At 34.3% G+C, this 22,819-nt stretch overlaps 4 protein-coding genes across 4 annotated transcripts; 3 read left to right on the top strand and 1 right to left on the bottom strand.

Moving 5' to 3' along the window:
- The first annotated feature begins 105 nt into the window (after window positions 1-105).
- Window positions 106-8,709, top strand: LOC124914602 (alpha-mannosidase I MNS4). Its single transcript, XM_047455190.1, has 16 exons — window positions 106-516; window positions 876-995; window positions 1,072-1,164; window positions 1,393-1,479; window positions 1,653-1,743; window positions 1,934-1,989; window positions 2,420-2,492; window positions 2,822-2,931; window positions 3,942-3,992; window positions 4,631-4,719; window positions 4,821-5,016; window positions 6,023-6,102; window positions 6,560-6,695; window positions 7,400-7,470; window positions 7,610-7,856; window positions 7,990-8,709. The coding sequence occupies exons 1-16, from the start codon at window positions 298-300 to the stop codon at window positions 8,278-8,280; spliced, it is 2,010 nt and encodes a 669-aa protein (XP_047311146.1). The 5' UTR covers window positions 106-297; the 3' UTR covers window positions 8,281-8,709.
- Window positions 8,710-10,204: 1,495 nt separating this feature from the next.
- Window positions 10,205-10,938, bottom strand: LOC124916450 (auxin-responsive protein IAA26-like). The gene is made up of 3 exons (XM_047457165.1): window positions 10,728-10,938; window positions 10,379-10,484; window positions 10,205-10,307 (listed from the first exon to the last, which is right to left on the bottom strand). The coding sequence occupies exons 1-3, from the start codon at window positions 10,936-10,938 to the stop codon at window positions 10,205-10,207; spliced, it is 420 nt and encodes a 139-aa protein (XP_047313121.1).
- A 3,798-nt stretch (window positions 10,939-14,736) lies between these two features.
- LOC124915170 (auxin-responsive protein IAA14-like) lies at window positions 14,737-16,156 on the top strand. Its single transcript, XM_047455835.1, has 4 exons — window positions 14,737-15,101; window positions 15,209-15,634; window positions 15,749-15,817; window positions 15,937-16,156. The coding sequence occupies exons 1-4, from the start codon at window positions 14,776-14,778 to the stop codon at window positions 15,941-15,943; spliced, it is 828 nt and encodes a 275-aa protein (XP_047311791.1). The 5' UTR covers window positions 14,737-14,775; the 3' UTR covers window positions 15,944-16,156.
- A 1,916-nt stretch (window positions 16,157-18,072) lies between these two features.
- On the top strand, window positions 18,073-21,069 carry LOC124913993 (magnesium transporter MRS2-I-like). The gene is made up of 11 exons (XM_047454453.1): window positions 18,073-18,569; window positions 18,668-18,697; window positions 19,090-19,240; window positions 19,334-19,455; window positions 19,794-19,868; window positions 19,950-20,177; window positions 20,261-20,305; window positions 20,422-20,466; window positions 20,540-20,569; window positions 20,656-20,775; window positions 20,866-21,069. The coding sequence occupies exons 1-11, from the start codon at window positions 18,327-18,329 to the stop codon at window positions 20,950-20,952; spliced, it is 1,176 nt and encodes a 391-aa protein (XP_047310409.1). The 5' UTR covers window positions 18,073-18,326; the 3' UTR covers window positions 20,953-21,069.
- Window positions 21,070-22,819: the final 1,750 nt, after the last annotated feature.

The following is a 22,819-nucleotide window of genomic DNA, read 5'->3' as shown; positions in this document are numbered from 1 at the left end:
ACAAAATAAGAGACTTTGTTATTTATTTTAATTTTGATGATGTAATAAAAAAAATGAAGAATTTGAAAAAAGAAAAAGAAAAATATTTATGACATCGAAATGAAAAGGAAAAAAAAATATCAAGATTGATGACCGGCAAGATTACATGCGTAAGCAGCGGCGTCGTTTTGACCATAGTTCCTCCTCTCTTTCTGCTTGATCCGCCGGCGCGCGGTGATTTCTGATAAAACTTCAATGTTGGGCGAATAATAAGTAGAAGCAGATTTAGCGTATGATAGACACAATCCCTATGTTTACATGTATATACTCGGATCTTCTATATCTACAACCGCGGCACCATCGCTAGAAAGGAGGAGGAGGAGAGGGGAATCAGGTTCCATGGAAAGTGATATACAATGGAGGCTGCTCTTCTTGTCCTGCTGTCTCACTCTCTTTATATGCACCACGGATCTCTTCATCATCAGATCGACGGCGGGAAGCGTTACGCCGGAGGAAGCAATGCTGCTCAGAGATGAGGTCATTTCTCTTTGTATTTTCTGATAACATGATACGCGCTTCTCAAAGCTGACAATTTTTAACTTGTGTCGTTCTAGTCAAAACTTTCTCTGCTAGTTGCTCCAGCATTTCTTCTTACAAACTATACTAAAATGTTTCAGTTCTATTGATTCGTCAATTAGCTCAAGTCACTGTTAATTTGTTTGTCTAGATTGTTCTTGAATGTTTCTTGTTGATTTTATAGATAATAGATTTCATGACAACATCTCACACTTTCAATCTTATAAGTATAACATTCATCTAGAATATGTGGCTTATTTGAGTTGGAGATACATGGGACCTGGTTATCTTAACATGATGGCATTCTTTCTATAATGTAGGTGCGTGAAATGTTCAATCATGCCTTCAACGGCTACATGCTACACGCATTTCCGCGTGACGAGCTAAGACCTTTATCATGTGAAGGAGAAGACACACTTGGTGGCTATGCTTTAACATTAGTAAGGATCCTTGTGTCTTGTATTGCCTTTATTTTTGGGAGCATGTTTGACATTACCACCATAGCATTGATTGCAGATAGATTCGTTGGATACATTGGCTTTGCTAGGAGATAAGGAAAGGTTTGCTGAGTCTGTTGAATGGGTTGGAAAAAACCTTAGATTTGACATTGTAAGTAATGCAATTTATTCTTTTATTTTGAATATCCCATACATGTGAACTTTTAGATCCATTTGGGACTTGTCTCCTCTTTTAGCTCCATCTTTTGAGTGTGACATCTTAAATCCTGATCAGTTATGACATGACTTTGACAAGGAATCCTGGCTTGTTTTATCTGGCTCATATTATTCTAGCTTTGGAATGGAAGAAACTAAGGCTTGTATTATTTGTTCTCTGCAGAACAAGACTGTTTCTGTATTTGAGACAACAATACGGATCCTTGGAGGCTTACTTTCTGCCCATCTTATTGCAAGTGACTATGCTACGGTATTGTTAATATAGGAAGAACTGAAATGTATATATTTCAAATTTCTTTATCAGTATGATAAATAATCAATCTCAACCATTTCCTCCCTCCTTTTCCTCAAGGAGCCACCGTTTTTATTTGTTTTTTATATTTCCTATAAATTTGTTTGTGATTTTTCATTGTGATGTTTCAGGGAATGAAAATCCCCACATATGATGATGAATTGCTCCACTTAGCTGAGGACCTGGCACGGAGACTTTTACCTGCATTTGACACTCCGACTGGTATGGTTGTCTGGACTCCAACCTTTTTGTTCTTGCTTCTAGCTTGAGATCACTTGTTTGTTTTGCTCAACCTCCTTTCCTATGTGCACAGTTTGTCAGTGAACTTCTATGCTGATATGTCACATATATCATTCAGTTGATGCAATACATGTATAAACCTCTTTTTATCCTATGCAATTTTATTTTTCAGGAATCCCATTTGGATCTGTCAACTTATTGTTTGGAGTTGATGAAAATGAAAGTAAGGTATATCATCTTTTCTGATGTCTTCCTATGTCTAGCTGCAGCTTTATGTAAGTGTTGGTGCATTATGTTTGGGTACCATGTAATCTTGTACCTTGTAGAAAAATGAAGAGAATGTAGATTGATATACTTTGTGATGTTGTTGTACTAGTCTTGAATTAGGAGATCTTGCCATAAGCTCTGAAATATAACTATAAATCTGACGCAGTTAGATATGTCTGTACTTAAAAATGTATCCTTTCTGTTAATCTCGAATTTATTGATTGGTTTTTGTATCATAACTTAAAGGGGAAAAAGATAAAGCAAATAAATAACTGGTGTGATTGTTTGTCATGATTTTTCCGCGTCTTGATTTAAATGCTTGATCTTGTTATATATTAAATTATAATACGGATCCTGGTATTCTGAAGTTGAATTTTTGGATTTCTCATAGATAACTTCAACAGCCGGTGGTGGGACTTTAACACTAGAATTTGGTGTTATTAGCCGCTTAACAAATGATCCAAGTAAGTAGTATTCCTCATATATACGGTGCAGTGTTTTACTATATTTAATTCCTTCTAATCTTTTAACATTTTATGGGAAAATATAGCGTTCAGTAAACCATTTTTCCACTCTATTTTGACAATATTTGTTTGGAAGGTCTCTCTTATGCATCACTTTTTTATAACAATTTTGGTTCCTTAGACAACTTTTTTGTACCTTCGCTTTTCCTTCTTTGAGAACTGTGGATGCTTATATACTGCTTCGTTCTATTTTCTGCGTCCTTATAATGAGTAAATTTCTTGATTTTTATTCTTTTCCCATTTGTGCATGGTCTTTCTTCAAAATTCAGTCTTTGAGCAAGTATCAAAGAATGCAGTACATGGATTATGGGCCCGTCGATCAAAGATTAACCTAGTTGGTGCTCATATTAATGTGTTCACTGGAGAATGGACACAAAAGGTAATTATTTCCCTGTCTTGTATCACTGTGAGGGACACTGGAGTTATTTGTATCTTAAATTTTTGTATTGCTTGTACATGAACATGGCCCATTAGCTTATTTTTAGAGAAAATGTGACTTGTAATGAACTGAATCTTAATAATATCTCTGTAATCAAGAGACTTGCTAAACATGTCACTTTTGCATGTTCCATCCACATTCAGGAAACAAGATCTTGCAAATTATCATTTTTTTGTGACCCGAGTTTATTCTTGTGGGTGACTGGCTAGCATGACCCCACGGTCATGACCCCCTTTATATCAGAACGTCCTGTAAATTATCATGTTAGCAAGACTTTTGCTTCAAATAAGAAAGTTTTGGGGGATATCTTTTCCTTTTATGTTCTTGTTGTTTCCTTGACTACTATTCTTTTAACAAATTGATGAATTTGATGGCCAGATTGGTTTTCACCATTCTTGACAGTGAAATGTACCGTTAGATTCATGTGTTTCCCTACTTGTTGTTTTTGTTCATTTTGATATCTAGATTAACTTGAAGTTGTGCTTGATAGTCGACAAGGAAATGAACAGATTGAATAGTAATAATATTATGATATCTTGGAATACATGTGATTATATTTTATTCAAGGATGTTATGTGTCATTATGTGAAAGATATTAAAGTTGTATTATATTTAAATATCATATTACTACCAATTCATTGTGGTGCTATGTTAACAATGTTGAGCTCGTCACATGTTCAACACTTGGTATAGACTTATTAGAAGTCACATTCACAACAACTCTATTAATATAGACTTTAACATTCCAATATCATACTTCTGCATTTTAAGCAACTGAATACAAGTAAAGAGTTTCAATTTTTGAACTTAATCAGTTATGACAATTTATAAATTAATTAGTGAATAATTTATTTGATCAGATAGCAGATGAGTTTCTCTTTTGGCCATCAGTTCACGTTGTTAGTTTCTTAATTCAATTATTTGAGCTACCACATTTGCTTGTTTTTCAGGATGCTGGAATAGGAACCAGTATTGATTCTTTCTACGAGTATCTTTTGAAGGTAATTGCAACTTGGGAGAATTTCCTCTTGTATTGCTTCACTTAATATGAGGTTGCCATTGAGCCATAGAGGGACTTGTAAGGGGATGTAAACTGATTTGTCCTTTTCCTTGCAAAAACATGAGTTGGAACTTCTAGAACATTTGGAAGGATTAAATGCTTTGACTTGGAACATAGAGGAGTACTAAAAACAATTTTTTCCTTTGGTTTGCATGTCGTTTTTCAATTATAGTGTGAGGACAAGGAATGATCTTTCTGATTCCTATGGGGTGTAATGCATTTCACAAGGCTTGTAATATGGATGATGAATTAGCATTGGTTTTCATGAGTGACTAGTCTAGTTTTTATAATTGTTTTATAAGAACTAATCCCAGGGTTTATACTTTGTCAATCCTTACAATCTTCCTTTTTGTTTGGGCTGAGAGCATAAGAAACAACAATTTCCTCTATTTTCTCCGTGAACATAACTTTTTGAAAGAAAGTTTTTTTCATGTTGTAATGGTGAAATTCACCCATAACAACAATTTTCTTTAATATTGTACTCACCAGATTGTGCATTTTATTTGTTTAAATTTCTGTTTCCTTAACTTGGGGTCGTTCATGGTTTTCTTCCCTTAGTAACTGTTTGTTTTGATGAAGGCTTACTTGCTATTCGGGGATGAAGAGTATCTATTCATGTTTCAAGAAGCTTATGCTGCTGCAATGAATTATCTTTATACTGATCCTTGGTAAAAGATTTTGGTTGCATGGTCTCAATCTGTATAGGATTTTTCTTTCATTAATAACAGAGTCCTAACCAAGTTTTTTGGTGACTTGTCCTTCATTTTAGGTATGTGGAGGTAAATATGAATTCTGCTGCTCTTGTCTGGCCATTATTTAACAGCCTACAGGCATTCTGGCCTGGACTTCAGGTTTTGGCTGGGGATGTTGATCCTGCAATTCGAACGCATGCTGCATTTTTTAGTGTATGGAAAAAGTATGGTTTTACTCCTGAAGGTTTTAATCTTGCTACATTCAGTGTTCAGGTACTTTCATCCTTGTATATTTATAATTGTAGTGATTTGCTCAATGGTTCTTCTGCCAGCTAATTAAGTTCTGGAAGTTAATTATGTATTTGGCTTGAAAACTATAATGCTCTTGCTTTTATTTGCTGTATGAAATGAAAATCATACCTAGTATTTAAGTGTTGTTGGTAGTGCATGAATTTCATTGATGATCTGCTACATTGTTCTGTAGCTCCTTAGTCGTGAACCCTGTGCTGAAATTAAGAGTATAACACTCTACCACCTAATCACTTGGCTGAGGTTTGGTAATGTGCTGGTTTGTATAATATGAATATAATTCACATTAGGAGACATAGTACATGACAACTTTAGTTATAGTGGTATTTTTGGCTATTATCAATTATAAAGGAGCAAACTGTTTTTTGGTATTTACATATACAACTGAAAAAAATACTTTAATGGTCAATGTTATAGAAGTGAGCTAACAAATGCATTAAACATCATATTGCCAAGCACATACTGGACTGGAGACACCTAGCTTTTAGTGCTAAAATCAAGCAACATGTCAACTGTATCATAAACTGATATCATGGCCTCTCTGCACTTCAGGAAGCGTCAACGGTTCATTCCTGTTTCGCTGAAAGTTCCTATATCAATTGATCCTAAGAAATGACGAAAGAATATTAGCAGCCTTGATAGCCTACAAACCTTGAATCTTAGCTGATTGGTCTTGGTTAAAATGCCTCTATGTATTATGGCACTAATGCTGATGCTAGTGGACAGTGTCTATAAAGCATAGATTGCATATAGTAAATGTAGTATCTAAATCTAAACTGTTGAGTTTTAGATGATTGATAACAGAAGTTCAGTCCTACATGATGTTTCTCTAGTACGCTTGGCTCTATATTAAATGAATTTTCTATTTATCTTTGTCTAATCAATCTTCTATTCTTTTTGTCTTCTTTAAAGTGGTTGCATGGTAGATAAATCCATTTAGTGTATTTGACATCAAGATCATTATTTTCAGCTTGGTCAGAAAAGCTACCCCCTTCGACCAGAACTTATAGAGAGCACATATTGGCTTTACAAAGCAACTAGAGATTCCAGGTTTGTCTTTGGACTCATGCAATTTGGATCTATCTTGTATTTGTCAATGTCTCGTCAGCTCAAGTTTCCCTTTCCTAGAAGGAAAACAAAATCTAAAGATTAAACAATAATGTAATATCCATCAGAAGCATACTTCTCTACTCAAAATGTAAAATACCACAACTAAATATCCTGTAGATCTTTATGTGGATTAATATTCTGGACAAAAAAGCTTGCGGAAAGGGGGTGAAATATCCGCAAATATTTAGGATAGAGCAATTCTTCCAGGATTAAGATGGGGACTGGATAATTTCTTGACAGATCGCTATGCAGTCACTTCTAGATTATTTTCCTGTTTTAACACGTTTTCTCCACTTAGTGCACCTTTCCAATAGAAGTGTGTATGCATACACACACTTCACATATTTCTTGCAGGAAGAGAGAGATTGAATACCATTTTCATAATTTACCAATGCAGATATCTTGATGCCGGGCGTGACATGGTTGCTAGCCTACAATATGGAGCTCGATGCACCTGTGGGTATTGTCACATTTCAGACGTGGAGTTTCATAAACAAGAAGATCATATGGAGAGTTTTTTCCTAGCTGAGACGGTAGGATAACTCACTTGCATTTAAAGAGTAATTGTAGGATAACTCACTTGCATTTAAAGAGTAATTGTAGGATAACTCTTTCATTTTGTGAGACAGGTTAGAAGATAAACTTTTCCTACATATTTCTAAGATTTATAGTTAAGATATTTGACATGTAAAGCGATTAATTCTTTCTAGCTATAGCGTCTAAATCGTTACGGTTACGTTTGTTTAGTCGGAGGTGAAATTGAATTACAATTCAATTCCTATGTTTGAAAGAACAGTTAGAATTGTATCTCTTGAAAAACTAAATGTAACTGTTATTCCATTGAGTTCATAATGGATTGAGGTGAATGAAAGTATATAGGTGTGGATTCCATTGGAATTTAAATACCCAATTCCAATTCCATTTCTTACCCTAAATAAACATAATGTAGGAGTTGCAGTCCAGTCTAGATGCATATATGTGCAAAGTGATGAGAATATATAGATATATCAGGATTTTATATAAACCATCCATGTAAAATTGCTTCTGAGAAGGGGGATCTGCCCCCTTTGACTGTTGTCATTGAAATATTCTTTACTTTCCTACTATTCCCTTGTGGCCTATGTTTTGGTCAATTTAAGCCTATTTCACACATGAAGTTGTGTTTGGCTCTGTTCATTTTTTGGTCTTGACCTATTTATGAACAATCCTCTCAAGCTATGTGAAATTTTTTATGCAGGTCAAATATTTGTGGCTTCTTTTTGATCTGGCTGCTGGTCCAGATAACTTGGTGGAGAATGGCCCTTACACGTAAGTGATATAGCTTCTTAGGCCTTTTCTTACCTGAGGCACATATGTAATAGTGTGTTTAATATTTACATATATATATATTTGTGTGTGTGTGTGTGTTGTATCTCCCACTATTGACATTGGAAACTGCATGATGCAGCTACATATTCAGCACGGAAGGGCACCTATTACCTGCAACTCCACAGATATCTTTAGTCCGTGAACATTGTTCTTACCTTGGAGCATTTTGTGGAGACCACAGCATAGGACATGGATCTCGTACATCAAATGACACCATAAATACTCAAGAAATTAAGGATAGCAGACTGTTAAGAGGCTCAAGTGGATCTAGGTTTGGACTAGATTTCAATGTTATGAGATCAACCTCTGTTGCGGGATCGGTGAAGGTTAGTTCAAAATATTTTGTAACCTATTGTAGTTTTTTTTTTTTATCTTACTCATTTTGGCCTTCATCAATTGGAATCATCACCTGATAATGAAAATGGAGATGCATCATAACTTCACTGTTGTTGTTTACAGGGGCTCTGTCCAGGGCTAAGTCATGGACAGAAATATGGCGTACTATATAAATCATCACAAGATGAAGACAATGTGTCTTCATATGAAGGAGAAACTACTACCTTGTCTCCAAAATATTCTGTAGTGGTCCTTACAGATAGTCAGACAGACCATGAAAGTGCTCCAGAGCCGACAGTTGTAAGACCGGAAGGTATTTTATCTCTGGGGGACCTTCAAACGGGTTACAAGAATGTGGAGGAGCCAATGGAGGAGGGATCAATCTCCACCAAACATTCAGAAGGGGCATCATAATTAATGTTGACATTTTTTTCATGCTAAACCCAACATGTTTGAAGATATGAAGACATATAGGATATACATTTGTCGGTTTATTGGTGGCTTAGGAAATGGAAGTTGAACCAGTTGGCTATATATGCGTCCGGATTAGGTCTGGTTAATGGAATTCTCCCTAAGAGGTTCGACCAACTTGGCCAAGCATCAAGTGTCTGGTCTGTATAGCAGGTCAATGGATTGACAGTTAATTTTTATTTTATTTTTTTCTTTCTAGTATTTTTATTTATTACTTCATCAAATGGTTGATAGTGGATGATATGGCATTAAATTAGCTGGGAGATAGATGAGTAGGGGATTGATCCATTGACAGGGGAAATCATACATGAAAGATTACTTGATTGAATAATTTTATGATTAATAGATATAATAAAATTATTTTAAATCTTATTTCTTCAACCAATCCAACGGCTTGTTTATCGAAATATTGAATCCCACCCCCCCTTAATTGTTTATTTGGGTAAAATATTTCTGACTGGTTACCCATTTTTTATTCAATATTAGTTTGTGTTGGAATTTTATACAATAATAATAATAAAAAAGAGACGTGAAATTAAATTTGTGGGGGCCCATGACAGTGGTAAGCCTGTATACATTATGGGCTACATTAGGCCCAAGATTCCAGAATCTAGGGGTTGGTTGACATTCCCCGCGGTTACATGAATGAATCTTTGCATCTCTCTCTCACTCACGTCCAACACCCTCGCTTCGTCATTCATTCCTCTTTTCATAAATTTGACCTTGTAATTGATTAATATGGAGCTCGTTCCATGTGTTGTTTCATCATATGCTCGATCGGTGACGGTGGTCTATGCATTGGCTGGCTGGCTGGCTGGCTGGAGGTTGTGTGTGAAGTTCAACTGCAGTAAGGTCCGAATACCTCTTTCCTTCCAAATACATTTTCACTTTTGCTTGTGAGGTCACTGATTAACACTGTTATATTCGCGATCTATTGCTTACCTGTCTAAATTCCAAAGTGCCAATAGTTTCTTCTTCTACTTCTTAAGAAAACAATAATTTGTTAAAAACTTCACATGGGAGACCTTGCGACGTTGATAAAACAATGGATTCTGAATAATAAATTAGTCCGAGTCAAATCAAAACATGATACAGACGTACGTCGACAAGATATATGTTTGTTTGCAAACCTTGAATGGGATATTAATACTGCGTACCAAGATCGCACTGATAGATAGATGTTAATGACAATTTCTGTCCTGAAATATTTACAATAAAATTAAACACATAAAATACTCACATGGCTTGATAAGATTCTTTTAGGTCGAAAAAGTTGATTATTTATTTATATATAGGTACGCAATCCAATTCTGAGATGCCAGTTGAGTGCCAGAGAGAGTAGTTATAGAGTAGCACTACTAGTGGGGAACATGAATCTATCTTTCTGTATTGATAAAATTCGTTGTCTAGTCAAAAGTGCCTTTGATTATTAAATTAGTTTTGTATTTAATAGATTTTATTCAATCTAAAAAACAAAACACCGTTCAAAATGAACAGTGACATAATTATAGAGATAAGAGTCCTGTAATTTGAATACAACATAGGGAAGATCTGGGAGAATCTATCCACATGTGTATGTTTTTACTATTTACTTTCCTTGGGAGTAGTAGTAGTGTTGAACTTCAAACATGAACAAAAATGTCAGATAGACCGACTTGGAAAGAAGAAGAAGAAGAAGAACAACAACTGGCATGCATCCCGCTTTTTCTTGTTTCTGTCTTCTGATGTTGAATTCTTACACAGAAGTTTGAAACAGCTTAATTATATCCGAAATTAATATCCCAACTAATTTAGAGAAGAGATTCTCTATGTGCTTTCAGGCATGGGTAATTTCCATTTTAGAGGCGACAGGATATTAATTAATTAATTAACTCAAAACCCCACAACCCAGAATCAAGGTCTTAATTAGCTTCTGATGGTTCCTTTCATCATTCTGAGACGTCTCTTGCAGGATGCTAGCCATGAACATTCTGCAGAAACAACACATGATGAGTGACTGCATTTAGACTATGTTTGGATTAATACAGAAGCAAGAACTTACTCCCATGGAACATCTCCAAGAAGCATCCAGTCACCATCTTTGTCTTGGTAGGTGGGGGCAGCATATTCATATAATCCCTTGTATCCTTCTGTCTCAGAGTATTCTCCTAAGGTGAGTTTGAACATGTTGTGTATAACTATTATAGAGCTTAAGATCAATCTTTCTTAAGTAAGGAACCCCATCCATGCTTACTTTGACATAGGTCGTCCCACTTTCTCCACGTGGGTAATTTCATGAGTTAATTAATTATACAATTATATATTAGATTGTGTAGGTAAAAGATTATATATATATATATATAAACTGACTTGGAAGGAGGTGGTGCAAGTAGAGAAAGAGTCGTCATCACCGTGATAGTAATCATGATGAATATCCTGAATGATTTGAGATGGAGGAGGCAATGATCTCTTCTTGTTAGCAGTTGGTAGTTTTTCATTATAAATGATGGAGCTGCTGCCAGGTAAACCCAAGCTAAGTTCTAGTGTTGCCTTAGAAATTGTCAAGATGTGTCCTTGGGTTTGTGGTCCTGTGGATGGGATTAATAAGTTAATCTGGGCCATTGGATTATCACTTTGATTAGAGAAAGAGACATCTTAATTTAGCTTTGGAAAGTAACGTATGACCTTGTATAGACTCTTGGGATGAAGTACCACTAGGGTAGAGTGACTTAGGTAGGTAGCGACTTGTCTAAAATTTAATTTAATGGGTTGATATTGATATTATATAGCATAACATATATATATATACGAAATTGATGATGATCTCCATCATGCATATGATTTATGCATACTTTGAACTGGAGCTTCTCACAAACAAAACGACACTCTAGAGAGAAAGTAATGGATTTGGTTGGGGTACGTACTGCAATGGTCCCCTACCCTACACCCTGAACAAATAAACAAATTAAAGCAACCCAAATATATTGCTAAAGCTAACTTTGTCCCAACAAACAAACAAATGCCGTGCCATGCCCTCTCATTTCTTCTTCTTCTTCTTCTTCTTTAATTTATGTTGCTCCCAACACCACAAAATTGAATACGGGGATAGTAGGAAATATATTGAGATTTATATACATATATTGTATATTTCTTGTGTTCCCCTAATTAAAGCTCTTCACCCACTTACTACACCATCACAATCAAATTCTATACTCTCTTTCTCTCACACACACATAGACACTGAGAAGAATCCAATCTTTTGAGGCAAACGTATGAAGTGGAGTTGGGTTCATGTTTTTACGTACTATTATTAAAGGGCAATAAAAAAAAATGAAGAAATAACCTAACACGATAATACGTGTTGTGACAGATGAAGGAGCCATGATTAATGAATGCAAGCATACGTGTGGTGTGGTGACCATGAGCCCAATTTACACGAGGCTGTCATTTCATATCATATGGTAATTTCCCCAATCCAATCCAATACTTTCTTCTTCCTTTCTCTTTTCACCTACAATCTACATATAATATATATACATATATATAGTTATTAGTTGTTGAAAAAAGATAATAGTAATATGCCACGTCTTCTTACTCAAAGCCATATATTCTATTTATCAACATATCGGACCCTACTTATTTATCACTCATGCACCATCAAAATCCATTCAATCCTGTCATTCTTTTTCTTTCGACCGGTAAATCTTTTACTAAGATAAATATATCAATATTTCCCATTATTATGTACTAGTTATCTGTCCCTTATCTTCTCAATTAGTGATCAAGAATCCCACACTCCCCTAATTTATTTGTCTATTTTTCTTGTATGTATTTTACTCTTTTTCACTTAAAAATCCAATTTTACTGATTTCACTTTATCCTCATCTCATATATATGGTGTCTAGCTAGCTAGACTGATATAAAAGATGAATGTGTGTAGACAATAGACTAACAATTCTTGCTAGAGATTGACTCTTATTGTCCTCCTTCCTCTCATCATGTTTAATTAGTAATTAATTCGATATGAGATGGGTCGGGCTTAAGACCAACTGGCTCGATCGAAGATGAGTAGAAGAATAAGACTTATGCCTGCCTTACTTATCTTGAGAAAATCAAACTTGGAATTTTATTTTGATATCATAGACTGTCACGCCAACAAATATTAATATAATTTGTGGCTTCATACATTTATAGAATTTTTCCCACCCTAAAGTATATATGAGTGATTATTTAACTAAACAAGTCTCTTTAAGGTCTAATCCCCATTTTAGAGAGATTGTGAATTTATTTTCCTTCTTACACCCACTATACCAATCTCTATTTTTTATTTTTGTTAATTAACTACTAATTAAACAAAATTTCATATATTAATGAATGTGGGCATTCCAAGGCAATAGATAGCCTCCGCCATGGAATCCCATTGTCTCACATTCAACCAACATCTGGAATATTATTATATTTATATAATTCGGATGGAGATTCCCATATTTTCTCTATAGGTCCCGCCATGTTCATTTTTTTATGTTGTAATTAGTGACAATATTCTCATTACTTAAATGGTTATTTTCTATTAATTAGCCGCTAATTATAATATATTAATTGAATGTCCCCCATTATAGCACTTTTTTTTTAGTAAGAAGAGGTACGTACTGTAGTGATCATACAGGGCATGTGCTGCTCTATGTCTCTCACACACACACACGCAACAACAAAGTTTATCGTAGGAAAAGTTTACTGGTGTGCCCCCAAATTATTTACATTGCAAAACATTCAAATAAACTCTTATATTCACATTTATGACAGCTAGGTGCCTCAACTTGATTAACATGTGAACTTCACCCTTCAAATTTTAGACTTTTGCTTATGGAAAATGTTAATTTTTATAATACACCGAAATCCGCTTATTTATTTGAGTCCACCTTTCAAAATGAATTCTTAATTAGAGTAAATAACTTCTCTATGACATGAGAAGTAGTAAATTAGCTTGTCTTTTAATTAATGATCCTTGAAAAGAATTTATTACCTTTTGGTTTTGGAAAGTTTTCTTTCCTTCCTCGTGATCACCTAATTCATGTTTCAAATAAGAATAAGAACAGTTTTTAAAACTGTTTAAAGAGGATGGGAATATATTAATTGTGATTAAAAAAAATGATGAATTAATTAGTGAATGCTCTGGATGATCAAGATATAATTAGACATGTAAAAGCAGGAAGAGTTGAATGCACTATATAGAGAAATTTGTATGCATGATTATATATGATGATGATGATGATGACTCAACAATGGGGATGGTGTGGTTGGGACTTGGGAGGGGAAGAAAGCGGGGCATGGGTATATATGTTATATGTGTTGTTGACAAGAAAGGGCAGAAGTGGTTTGTTTCTTTCCCATATATATGGAGATCTGAAGATCGATGTGACCTGTCTCTTAGCTACCACCATCACCATGCCCATTGTTGAGTCATCAGCTTAAAAAAATATCTATTATTATTATTATTATTATTTTTGTGGATGATATTGATGATCACTGACTGCTACTGCAGTCTGCTAGCCAGCTACCTATATTTTGTTTTAGTTTAATTGATTACACATTGCTGGCATATTGCAATTTGCTTTCCCCCCATCCCATCCCATCCCATCATTTCTTAATTATCTAATACTTGTATTGAAATTTTAATATCACAAAGGTTACAATAATATCCCCATAACAGGCAGAAAGTTGTGTGTAAAAAATGGCTTAACCAACCACCCAATACACTGATTCTTCCTTGGATAGATGAGATCCCATGTGGAAAAGGTGAGAGGAAGTTGAAATCTGGTACGTAATAATTATGATGATATGGTAATAATACTAATTTTGATATATAGCTCGTATGATATATAGACAATTGGGGTTGATGCCTGTTTTTTTATTTTACATGTCTGTCTGGTATATCTGAAAGTTGGGAGCTAGGGCCTCATGAATTGATCTCACCACCACCACCACCACTTTATTAAAGGCATGCATGATCATTTGAATTAGAAATAGATTTGATCTTGGCGGCCAGACAACCTTGCGATTGACTTGGTGAATAAATCTGACCCGTTGATGATGTAAATGAATCATATTTATAAGCTGACCTGTCAGTTAATAATATTATTATTATTATTATTATTATGTGTGGCGTATCGTAGCTGCCTCCATTGTTTTTATTAGTAATTTAGTTGATAAAAGAGAATGGTCTCTGTTAACAAGGGGTATCTTAGTAAAGATTAAATTGCATTATTATTATTATTTGTCTCTGTTAACGTGTCGTGATTGCGGCCTTGGAATTATAAACGACAGTGCATCCTGCACTGGATATATGTATTGCACGCACATGAAAAAGTTAGTTATTTAATGCCTCCTCCTCCTTCTCCTTTATACAAGACTATACATTATCTTTATCTCTTTCTCTCTCAATATTAAGTAGGTCGGAAAATGAGCGGAGGAGGAGGAGGAGACGAGCGAGGTAGTTACAGGTTGGAGACTGAGCTCTGTCTCGGGTTGCCCGGAGCTGAGATGAAATTAGTGACGTCAACGACAGCAGCAGCATCAGGAGGGGGAAAGAGAGGTTTCTCTGAGAATGAGAGTGAGACTAGTCATGTTGATTTAAAGCTGAAGATCGAAACCAATCATAATAATATTGATGATCAATCAGCAGATCACAAGAAGCTACTAGCTTCTTCTACTTCATCCTGCAGCAAACAGCAGCAGCAGCAGCAGCAGCAGGATGATCATGGCCACAATCATTCCCCCAGCTCCAAGTAAGCATTATTATTATTATTATTATTATTATGTGTCAGTCATGAAGAGTGTTCATCATCAACAGACACAGACAGTAATTATTATTATTGTTATAACTTATTATTAGGGCTCAAGTGGTGGGTTGGCCACCAGTGAGATCACACCGGAAGAATGTGATGACGCAGAAGATTAAGAATAAGAAGAAGGTGGAATATTTAGAAGATGAAGAGAAGATGAGTACTACTAGTGGTAGTGCCAGTGGATGTTGTTCTAATAATAAGGTAGCATTAGTAGCTGTAGCAGCAGCTGCGTTGGTGAAGGTTAGCATGGACGGGGCACCATACCTTCGGAAGGTGGATTTGAGAATGTATGGTGACTACCAACAACTCTCCAATGCCTTGGCCAACATGTTCTCTTCTTTCATAGGAGGAGGAGGAAGTGAAGGAAGAATGATTAATAATAATAATAATAATAAGATTGATCTGTATAATTATGTTCATACCTATGAAGATAAGGATGGAGACTGGATGCTCGTCGGGGATGTCCCATGGGAGTAAGTAGTAGTAGATAGATAGAAGACTCAATCATCATCATCAATTAATCATGCATCTTCTTCTTCCCATTCATTAATTCTAATTCTAATTCTACCTACTACTACTACTTGTAGGATGTTTGTTCATTCTTGCAGACGCTTGCGCATCATCACCAAAGGAAAAGGAAAGGAAGGACTTAATTGGTATTAATTTAATTAATTAATTATACTTATTCCTAATTACTCTTTCAAATTAATTATTTTATCTCAATTCATTTATTAATCTTAACTAATTAATTAAAGAGTATCTTGGTTGATTTCAGCACCTAGCTACTGATGCAAGAGTAGGAGCTGCATGCTGCTGCTGATGATGATGATGAGATCACCGCAGGAATCAATGAATTTATTTTATAACACTAGTTAATATTATTATTCAACCATATATGTATGTTTGAGTTTGTTTTTTCTTATATAGTAAAATAATTAATTATTATGATCTGGATATAACCGAATTAGAGAAGAAATCCAAAGCAGCTGCTTGCTAGCTCTCTATTATATTATATTATTATATTATATGGTAATTAATTGGATTTCTTTTTTTTTTATGTTGTTTGTCGCTGCTGCTTCTTTTCTATCACTGTCACTCACGTGAGTTGTCTGTTTGTTATTTGTATGACGATGAGGTGCCTTCTTATAGAGCTCTTCATCTTTAGATTATCTTTTTTTTTTTATATATTAAAAATGTATTATAAAAATTGGTTTATTTGAGAATTTTGTAAGATATATTATTAATTTTTTTTTATTAAAGTAAGATATTTTAATATTTTTATTAATAAATTTATGATATGATAGAGAAATGATTTTAATTTTTTTAATAAATAATCAAAAATTAAACCAGCTCTAACAAGAAGAATAGATCAAATAAAAAAAATATTGTTTGCTTTAAAGAAAGAAAGCCTTGTGTTTTTTGTTCATAGTTCTAATTGTAAGTATTTTGGTTTATTCATTGTCTTAATTATATCTATACAATAAAACTTAATAATATATATTTAGAAAATAATTATTTTTTTGAATGAAATAAGTAAAGACTAAATAAAATAAATTTAAATGTATAATTAACTTATTTTGAATGGTATTGACAAATTTACTCACTATTCTATTTTGAAGAATATAACATATACTGATATACTTAACCCAATATTTGTCAATACCATTAAAAAAAAAAAAACATATACTTTTATTCTTGCACTCTTTTTTTTTTTTAATTTTTTTTTTCAGATTTCATAAATAAAAATAAACCTTGGGATGGTTCTTAGAAAAAGTATACGTTCATTGTTTGTGTGGTCACTCTCTTATGGAATGTGAATGCAAGGTAAGGTTGTGGGCTTGTGGCCTGAGTCCAACTATATACACAAGATTAGGCCCAATTCCCCAACGGCCCACCATAACCGCTCAGCTCAGCTCAGCTGCTGCTCAGGAAACATTTTTTTGAGAAAAAAATAATAAAATTATATATATAGAGAGAGAGAGAGTAGAGTGTGTGTGTTTGGATTTAGTATTATTTAAATTTAGATGAAAAGATAGAATAAATGGCCTTTGAAGATGAATCAAATTCTTTCAATAAACTTAAAAATATTGGGCATTGCAGATTTACTTTTGTAGGTCTAATTGATCAAACATTATTAAAAGGAATACAATATTTCTCTTATTTATCTGCTTCTTTGGAAAGGAAGAATACGAACAAAAATTACCCACTAATGAAGGTGATAGATAATGTGTCAAAAATGTTAAAATAATAAATAAAAAAAATTAATGCATATATAATATGAGGGCAAAATTCAGTGTAAAAGACGCACAATAATGAAAGCAGCATTAATTAGGTCATCCTACTCTGACTTATTCAACTAATTCTATATTTTAATTGGTGGAGTGAAATATAATATTAGACACATGATGTCAAATTAAATATAATTTTAATAATTTGAAAAATAAAATATTAGCTTACAAAGATTGTACTAGAGTCACGAATATTGAGTCAGCCTCTCAAGAATTATTATTCTTATATGTTACCTGGGTAGGTTTAATCTAATATATTATATATTATTCAATCAAACACTATTTATTTCAAAAAATTGTATTTTAATAAATAAAAAGTCTACTTTATATTAAATATAATTATTTTACAATAATTTATTAAAAGTATACCATATAAATAAAAGTTTGTAGACAGGTGTACAAAATAAATTGTAACAATCCTTATTAACAAATAATAATTATTTTTATAATAAGTAAAAAAATTATGAAGAGTAATTAACGAATAAAAAATAATATATTATAATCTTAAATGTCAATTATTTTAGTCCAAGAAAAAGAAATAGTTTTTTTTTTTTTACTCGAAATGAAATAATATTCTGCTGCTGCTGCTGCATATTAACGCGCGTAATCTCTTTCTCTTTCTTTGGAGCGCCGTGCGGGTTTGCGAATGAAGCGAATAGCCCCTAGCCCTGCTGCTGCTTCTGCTGTTGCTGTTGCTGTTGCTGCTGCCATGTCTTAAAGAGAGAGAGATGTAACCTTCTTTGCTTTGCACAACAGTGAGCCCTTTTCATTTGGCGAAGAAATCATCTTCATTTAATTAGGGCTTCTCACTCAGTCAGTCGCCACATTTATATATTCTTTTGTTAGAGAGATAAATTGATTCCGGGGATGGTTAGAGATGGGTCGAGAAGGGACCATAGTGCCGGCGGATCCTCAGGCTGGACCCAAGAAGAAGGCCCCGAGTTCCAGAAGTTGGATTCTTATGGATGCGACGGGGCAGGGAACCGTTCTTGATGTCGACAAATACGCAATCATGCACCGTGTTCAGATTCACGCCCGCGATCTTCGCATTCTTGATCCCCTTTTGTCATATCCCTCTACGATTCTCGGCCGTGAGAAGGCTATTGTTCTTAATTTGGAGGTGTAATATGTTCCCTTTCTTTTTCTCCTCCTGCTCTTCCGATTTCTTTTCGCCTTTTTCTGATTCCTTTTTTCTTTCTTTCTCTTCTTCCCTGGCAGCATATTAAGGCGATAATAACTTGTGAAGAGGTAAAACTTCTTCTGATCTTGTTACTGATTTCCTAACCGATGCATGTTCAGTCTAATTGTACTTAGTTACACGATAGTCTGTGTGATGATGAATTTCTGAAACACATTGAATCCTGAAATGGGTCTGAAATGTCTTTTTCGTATTCATTTAAGATCGATCCTGAATCCTGGTATTTGGTATATGACCGTATTTTATCTGATTACTTAAGTTGGGTTTATCAAAATCTGATCAGAAATAATTAGTTTGCAAGACCACCCACCACATATAAAGTTTCCAGCAGATCCTCTTGTCATTGAAAACTAGTTTTGATCTTCGTTTTATTTGGATGAACTGGCTAGGGCCTAGGGTTCATTTCACAAGTTCTAATAATCATTTATTAAGTTTTGGTCAGGTACTTCTTCGAGATCCTCTAGACGATAATGTTATTCCAGTTGTTGAGCAGTTACGGAGGCGACTTCCCCCATCATCGGGTGACATGCATGAAGCTCAAGCGGAAGGAAAAGAAGTTGTCACCCATCCTGATGAAATGGGTGAGGAAGATGGTATACTTTTGCCAACTTTATATATTATGTTGTTATTATTGTCTGAGTTTGTTTTATATATGTCCCCTAATGAATGAATCCAAATTAATGCAGAATCCCCTTTTGAATTTCGGGCCCTTGAGGTGGCTTTGGAAGCCATTTGTAGTTTTCTTGCTGCACGTACAACAGAACTGGAAACTGCTGCTTATCCAGCATTAGATGAGCTGACATCGAAGGTCTACTCTTTTTCTTTTTTCTATTCATCGAGAAGCTTAGATCAACATTTCTTCGAGTTTGAGGAGATTTTGCTTCTAAGAACAGCATTCAGCTAATCTAATGCTTTATTCACGAGATGTTATATCTGGAGTAGATCGATCCATAAGAGCTAACTTTTTCCTGTCAATCCAATATTTACCCCCATCATCCCTTTTTATGGTTTTCTAACTAATTTTCAAAATTCAGACTATTCTCGACAAATTTGTGCTAATAAGAGTTAAAGGCAAGTTAAAGTTGTGCTCAAGTGCAAGAAACTTGTATTTTTATTGATTGAATTTTAATATTTCATCTATCACAGATTAGCAGCCGTAACTTGGACAGGGTTCGTAAACTGAAGAGTGCAATGACAAGGTTGACTGCTCGGGTTCAAAAGGTATGTATGATTGATTTGTGGTGTTTGCTTCAGCTATCCCGTCAATGTGTGATTGGCAATGATGAATGAATTGGCTGGCAGGTAAGAGATGAACTTGAGCAGCTCCTAGACGACGACGATGATATGGCTGATCTGTACTTGTCAAGAAAGCAAGCTAGTGCTGCCTCACCAGTGAGTGCCTCCGGCGGTGCTAACTGGTTTCCTGCCTCACCGACCATAGGGTCAAAAATATCGAGAGCCAGTCGTGCAAGTATGGCAACCACTCGCGGAGATGAAAATGATGTTGAGGAGCTTGAGATGCTGCTTGAGGTAGCTAGTTTTCCTTTCCTTTCTTGTTTTTCCTTCTATATTCACTACAACTGTTTTGGCTAATTAACTCACTTGCCTTGCAGGCATATTTTATGCAAATTGATGGGACACTAAACAAGTTAACAACGGTAAGTAGAATAATAATATTATTAGAAAACTAGGTCTATAATAGGTGTTGTGATTGTAAAACATTATTCTATTTAAAAAATAAAGAGTGAAGTCTGATTAATAACAAACATTGCAGCTACGGGAGTATATAGATGACACAGAGGACTACATTAATATTCAGGTAAATAAATAAATGGAAATTTCAATATCTACAGTTATGATCTAACCATTTATTCTGAAATGAAATTTTGCAGTTGGACAATCATCGAAACCAACTGATTCAGGTGAGATTTTGCGAATAATATTATTTGCAATGCCTCGTAAGGATAGGAGTTTATTTATTTTTTATGTTATTATTGTGAATGTGCAGCTTGAACTTTTCTTAAGCTCCGGAACTGTTTGCTTGTCGATATACTCGTTGGTGGCTGGAATATTTGGCATGAATATACCATATACATGGAATGAAGGATATGGCTTCGTATTTAAATGGGTAGGTTAAAAATGAGTGCAGTTGTTCCATTAATAATAATGTTTGATTTTGAAAGGATGTTTAATTTTGTTTCTAATTGCATATATTCAGGTGGTGGTTGCAGCTGGAATGTTTTGTTCTGTCCTATTTGTACTCATTGTTTCCTATGCACGTTACAAAGGTCTTGTTGGATCCTAACCTAAGGTTTTACTTTTACATACATAGATAGAATATGAGATTTTTTTAAAGATACCATAAATTTGACCCATTTGAAACTATGATCATAGAAAGAGTTGGAATACTAAATTGATGTGTTTGGCATTTTGATATCTAAAAATCTTGTAATCTCATATGGATGGATGAAAAGTGGTCATTTATGATGTTAATTTCAACATAGTTTTCTTAATTTCGATGATTTATCCAAACATTCTATAGCCCAATATGCAAAGTCATACAAATAAAACATTGTTGTCAAAAAAAATTGTTACTCAATATGTTATCGAATATGTTACTCAAAAAAAATTGTTACTCACAAAATCTTTAATCATAATTTAGCACACAATGACATACCATATCAATGTATGTGGATAAAAGACGACCAATTCTGAACCCCAACTCATTTATCAACTTCAATTCTGAGAAAAATATATTTGACTTATTAAGATTAACTCAAAAATCAAATTATGTACCGAATAAATATAAAATATTTCGAAAGTGTTTAAGATTAATATAGATAAGTTAAAACATGCAGAGCGAATAACAAATGTGATATATCAAAATATATCTTCTTGACTAACAACTCACTTAAGGGATGAACAGTGCCGTTCCTGAGATTTTTTAGGCCTTAGGCGAAAGCACGAAATTGGGGTCCTACGCATAAACTTCACTTGTGTTTCACCGTTGATCTTCAATAACCTTCCAATATCTACAAAGATGCAACATAAATTGTCAACGAAAGTGACTTCTTCTTGCATTTTTAGATGCAAAATCATTGATAATTGTATCGTAATCAATATATTCCAAAAAATCTTTTTCAATAAATAAAATAGCAAGTCCATTCAATCTATCTTGAGACATCGAAGATCTTAGATAATTTTTCAATAATTTTAACTTAGAAAAACTTCTTTCAGCAGAAGCTACCGTAACAGGCAATGTTAGTAAAATTCGATATACAATAGAGACATTATGATAGCAATCTATTGACATTACAAAATCAAGAATTTCAGCAGCGGGCATATCCAAACTAGGTAAAACAACTTGTAGTATTTTTAGTTCAGAAAACAAATCACTCAAATTAACATCACACGTACCTTCATGAGAAAATACATTACAAAATGTGCTACACTTTTCTTTCAATTTGCTTTCATTAAATGCCTTCAACTTTCCAGAATTCATAAGGAACCCAAATAAGTGGAGTCTAAATTTTCAGAAGCTTTTGTTCTTTTAACAAACTTGTCAAGCGCACCACTTTGAGATTTAACAAATTGTTCTTCTAATTCTTTTCTTTTTCGTTTTTCATATCCAGATAAATATTTTTTCGGCACCATCAAACAAGTAAACTATTTTCAAAGATCTTTACGGCTTAACCACACAAATACACAATCTCAAAACAAAGCATAAAAATAAATAACAATCAAACCCTGATGTTGAATTTTCACTTTTAATGGTTAAACTTTACCTCAAGGCTCAACCCAGCAAAACAGAGCCACCGTCGAAATTATTTTGTTGTCGGTTTCGTTGTGAGTTTCGTTGTCGGTTTCGTTGTCGATGTAGGATACAGAGACTGAGAGAGACAGACAGCAGAGTTTTCAATTTTTTGTTCTGATAGTGTTAGTTTGTTTCTCTATTTGGGCTATAAAGGCATGTGCCAAAAAATCTAACATAAAAAAAAATTAAAGAATAAGAAACTAAAAATCCTTACTAATACCTAGCATATATAAAAAAAAATGGGCCCCTTTTTGATCCTAGGCCCTAGGCCGTGGCTGCCTACCCCTCCGGGCCGGGCCGGGCCGGGCCGGGCCTGGGGATGAGTCCTAAATTATCGATAAAAATCATATATTTTAAA

This window comes from Impatiens glandulifera, chromosome 9 (genome assembly GCF_907164915.1).
Source record: "Impatiens glandulifera chromosome 9, dImpGla2.1, whole genome shotgun sequence".
In the NCBI taxonomy this organism is placed as follows: domain Eukaryota; kingdom Viridiplantae; phylum Streptophyta; class Magnoliopsida; order Ericales; family Balsaminaceae; genus Impatiens; species Impatiens glandulifera.
This window is presented reverse-complemented; position numbering and strand designations above follow the sequence as displayed.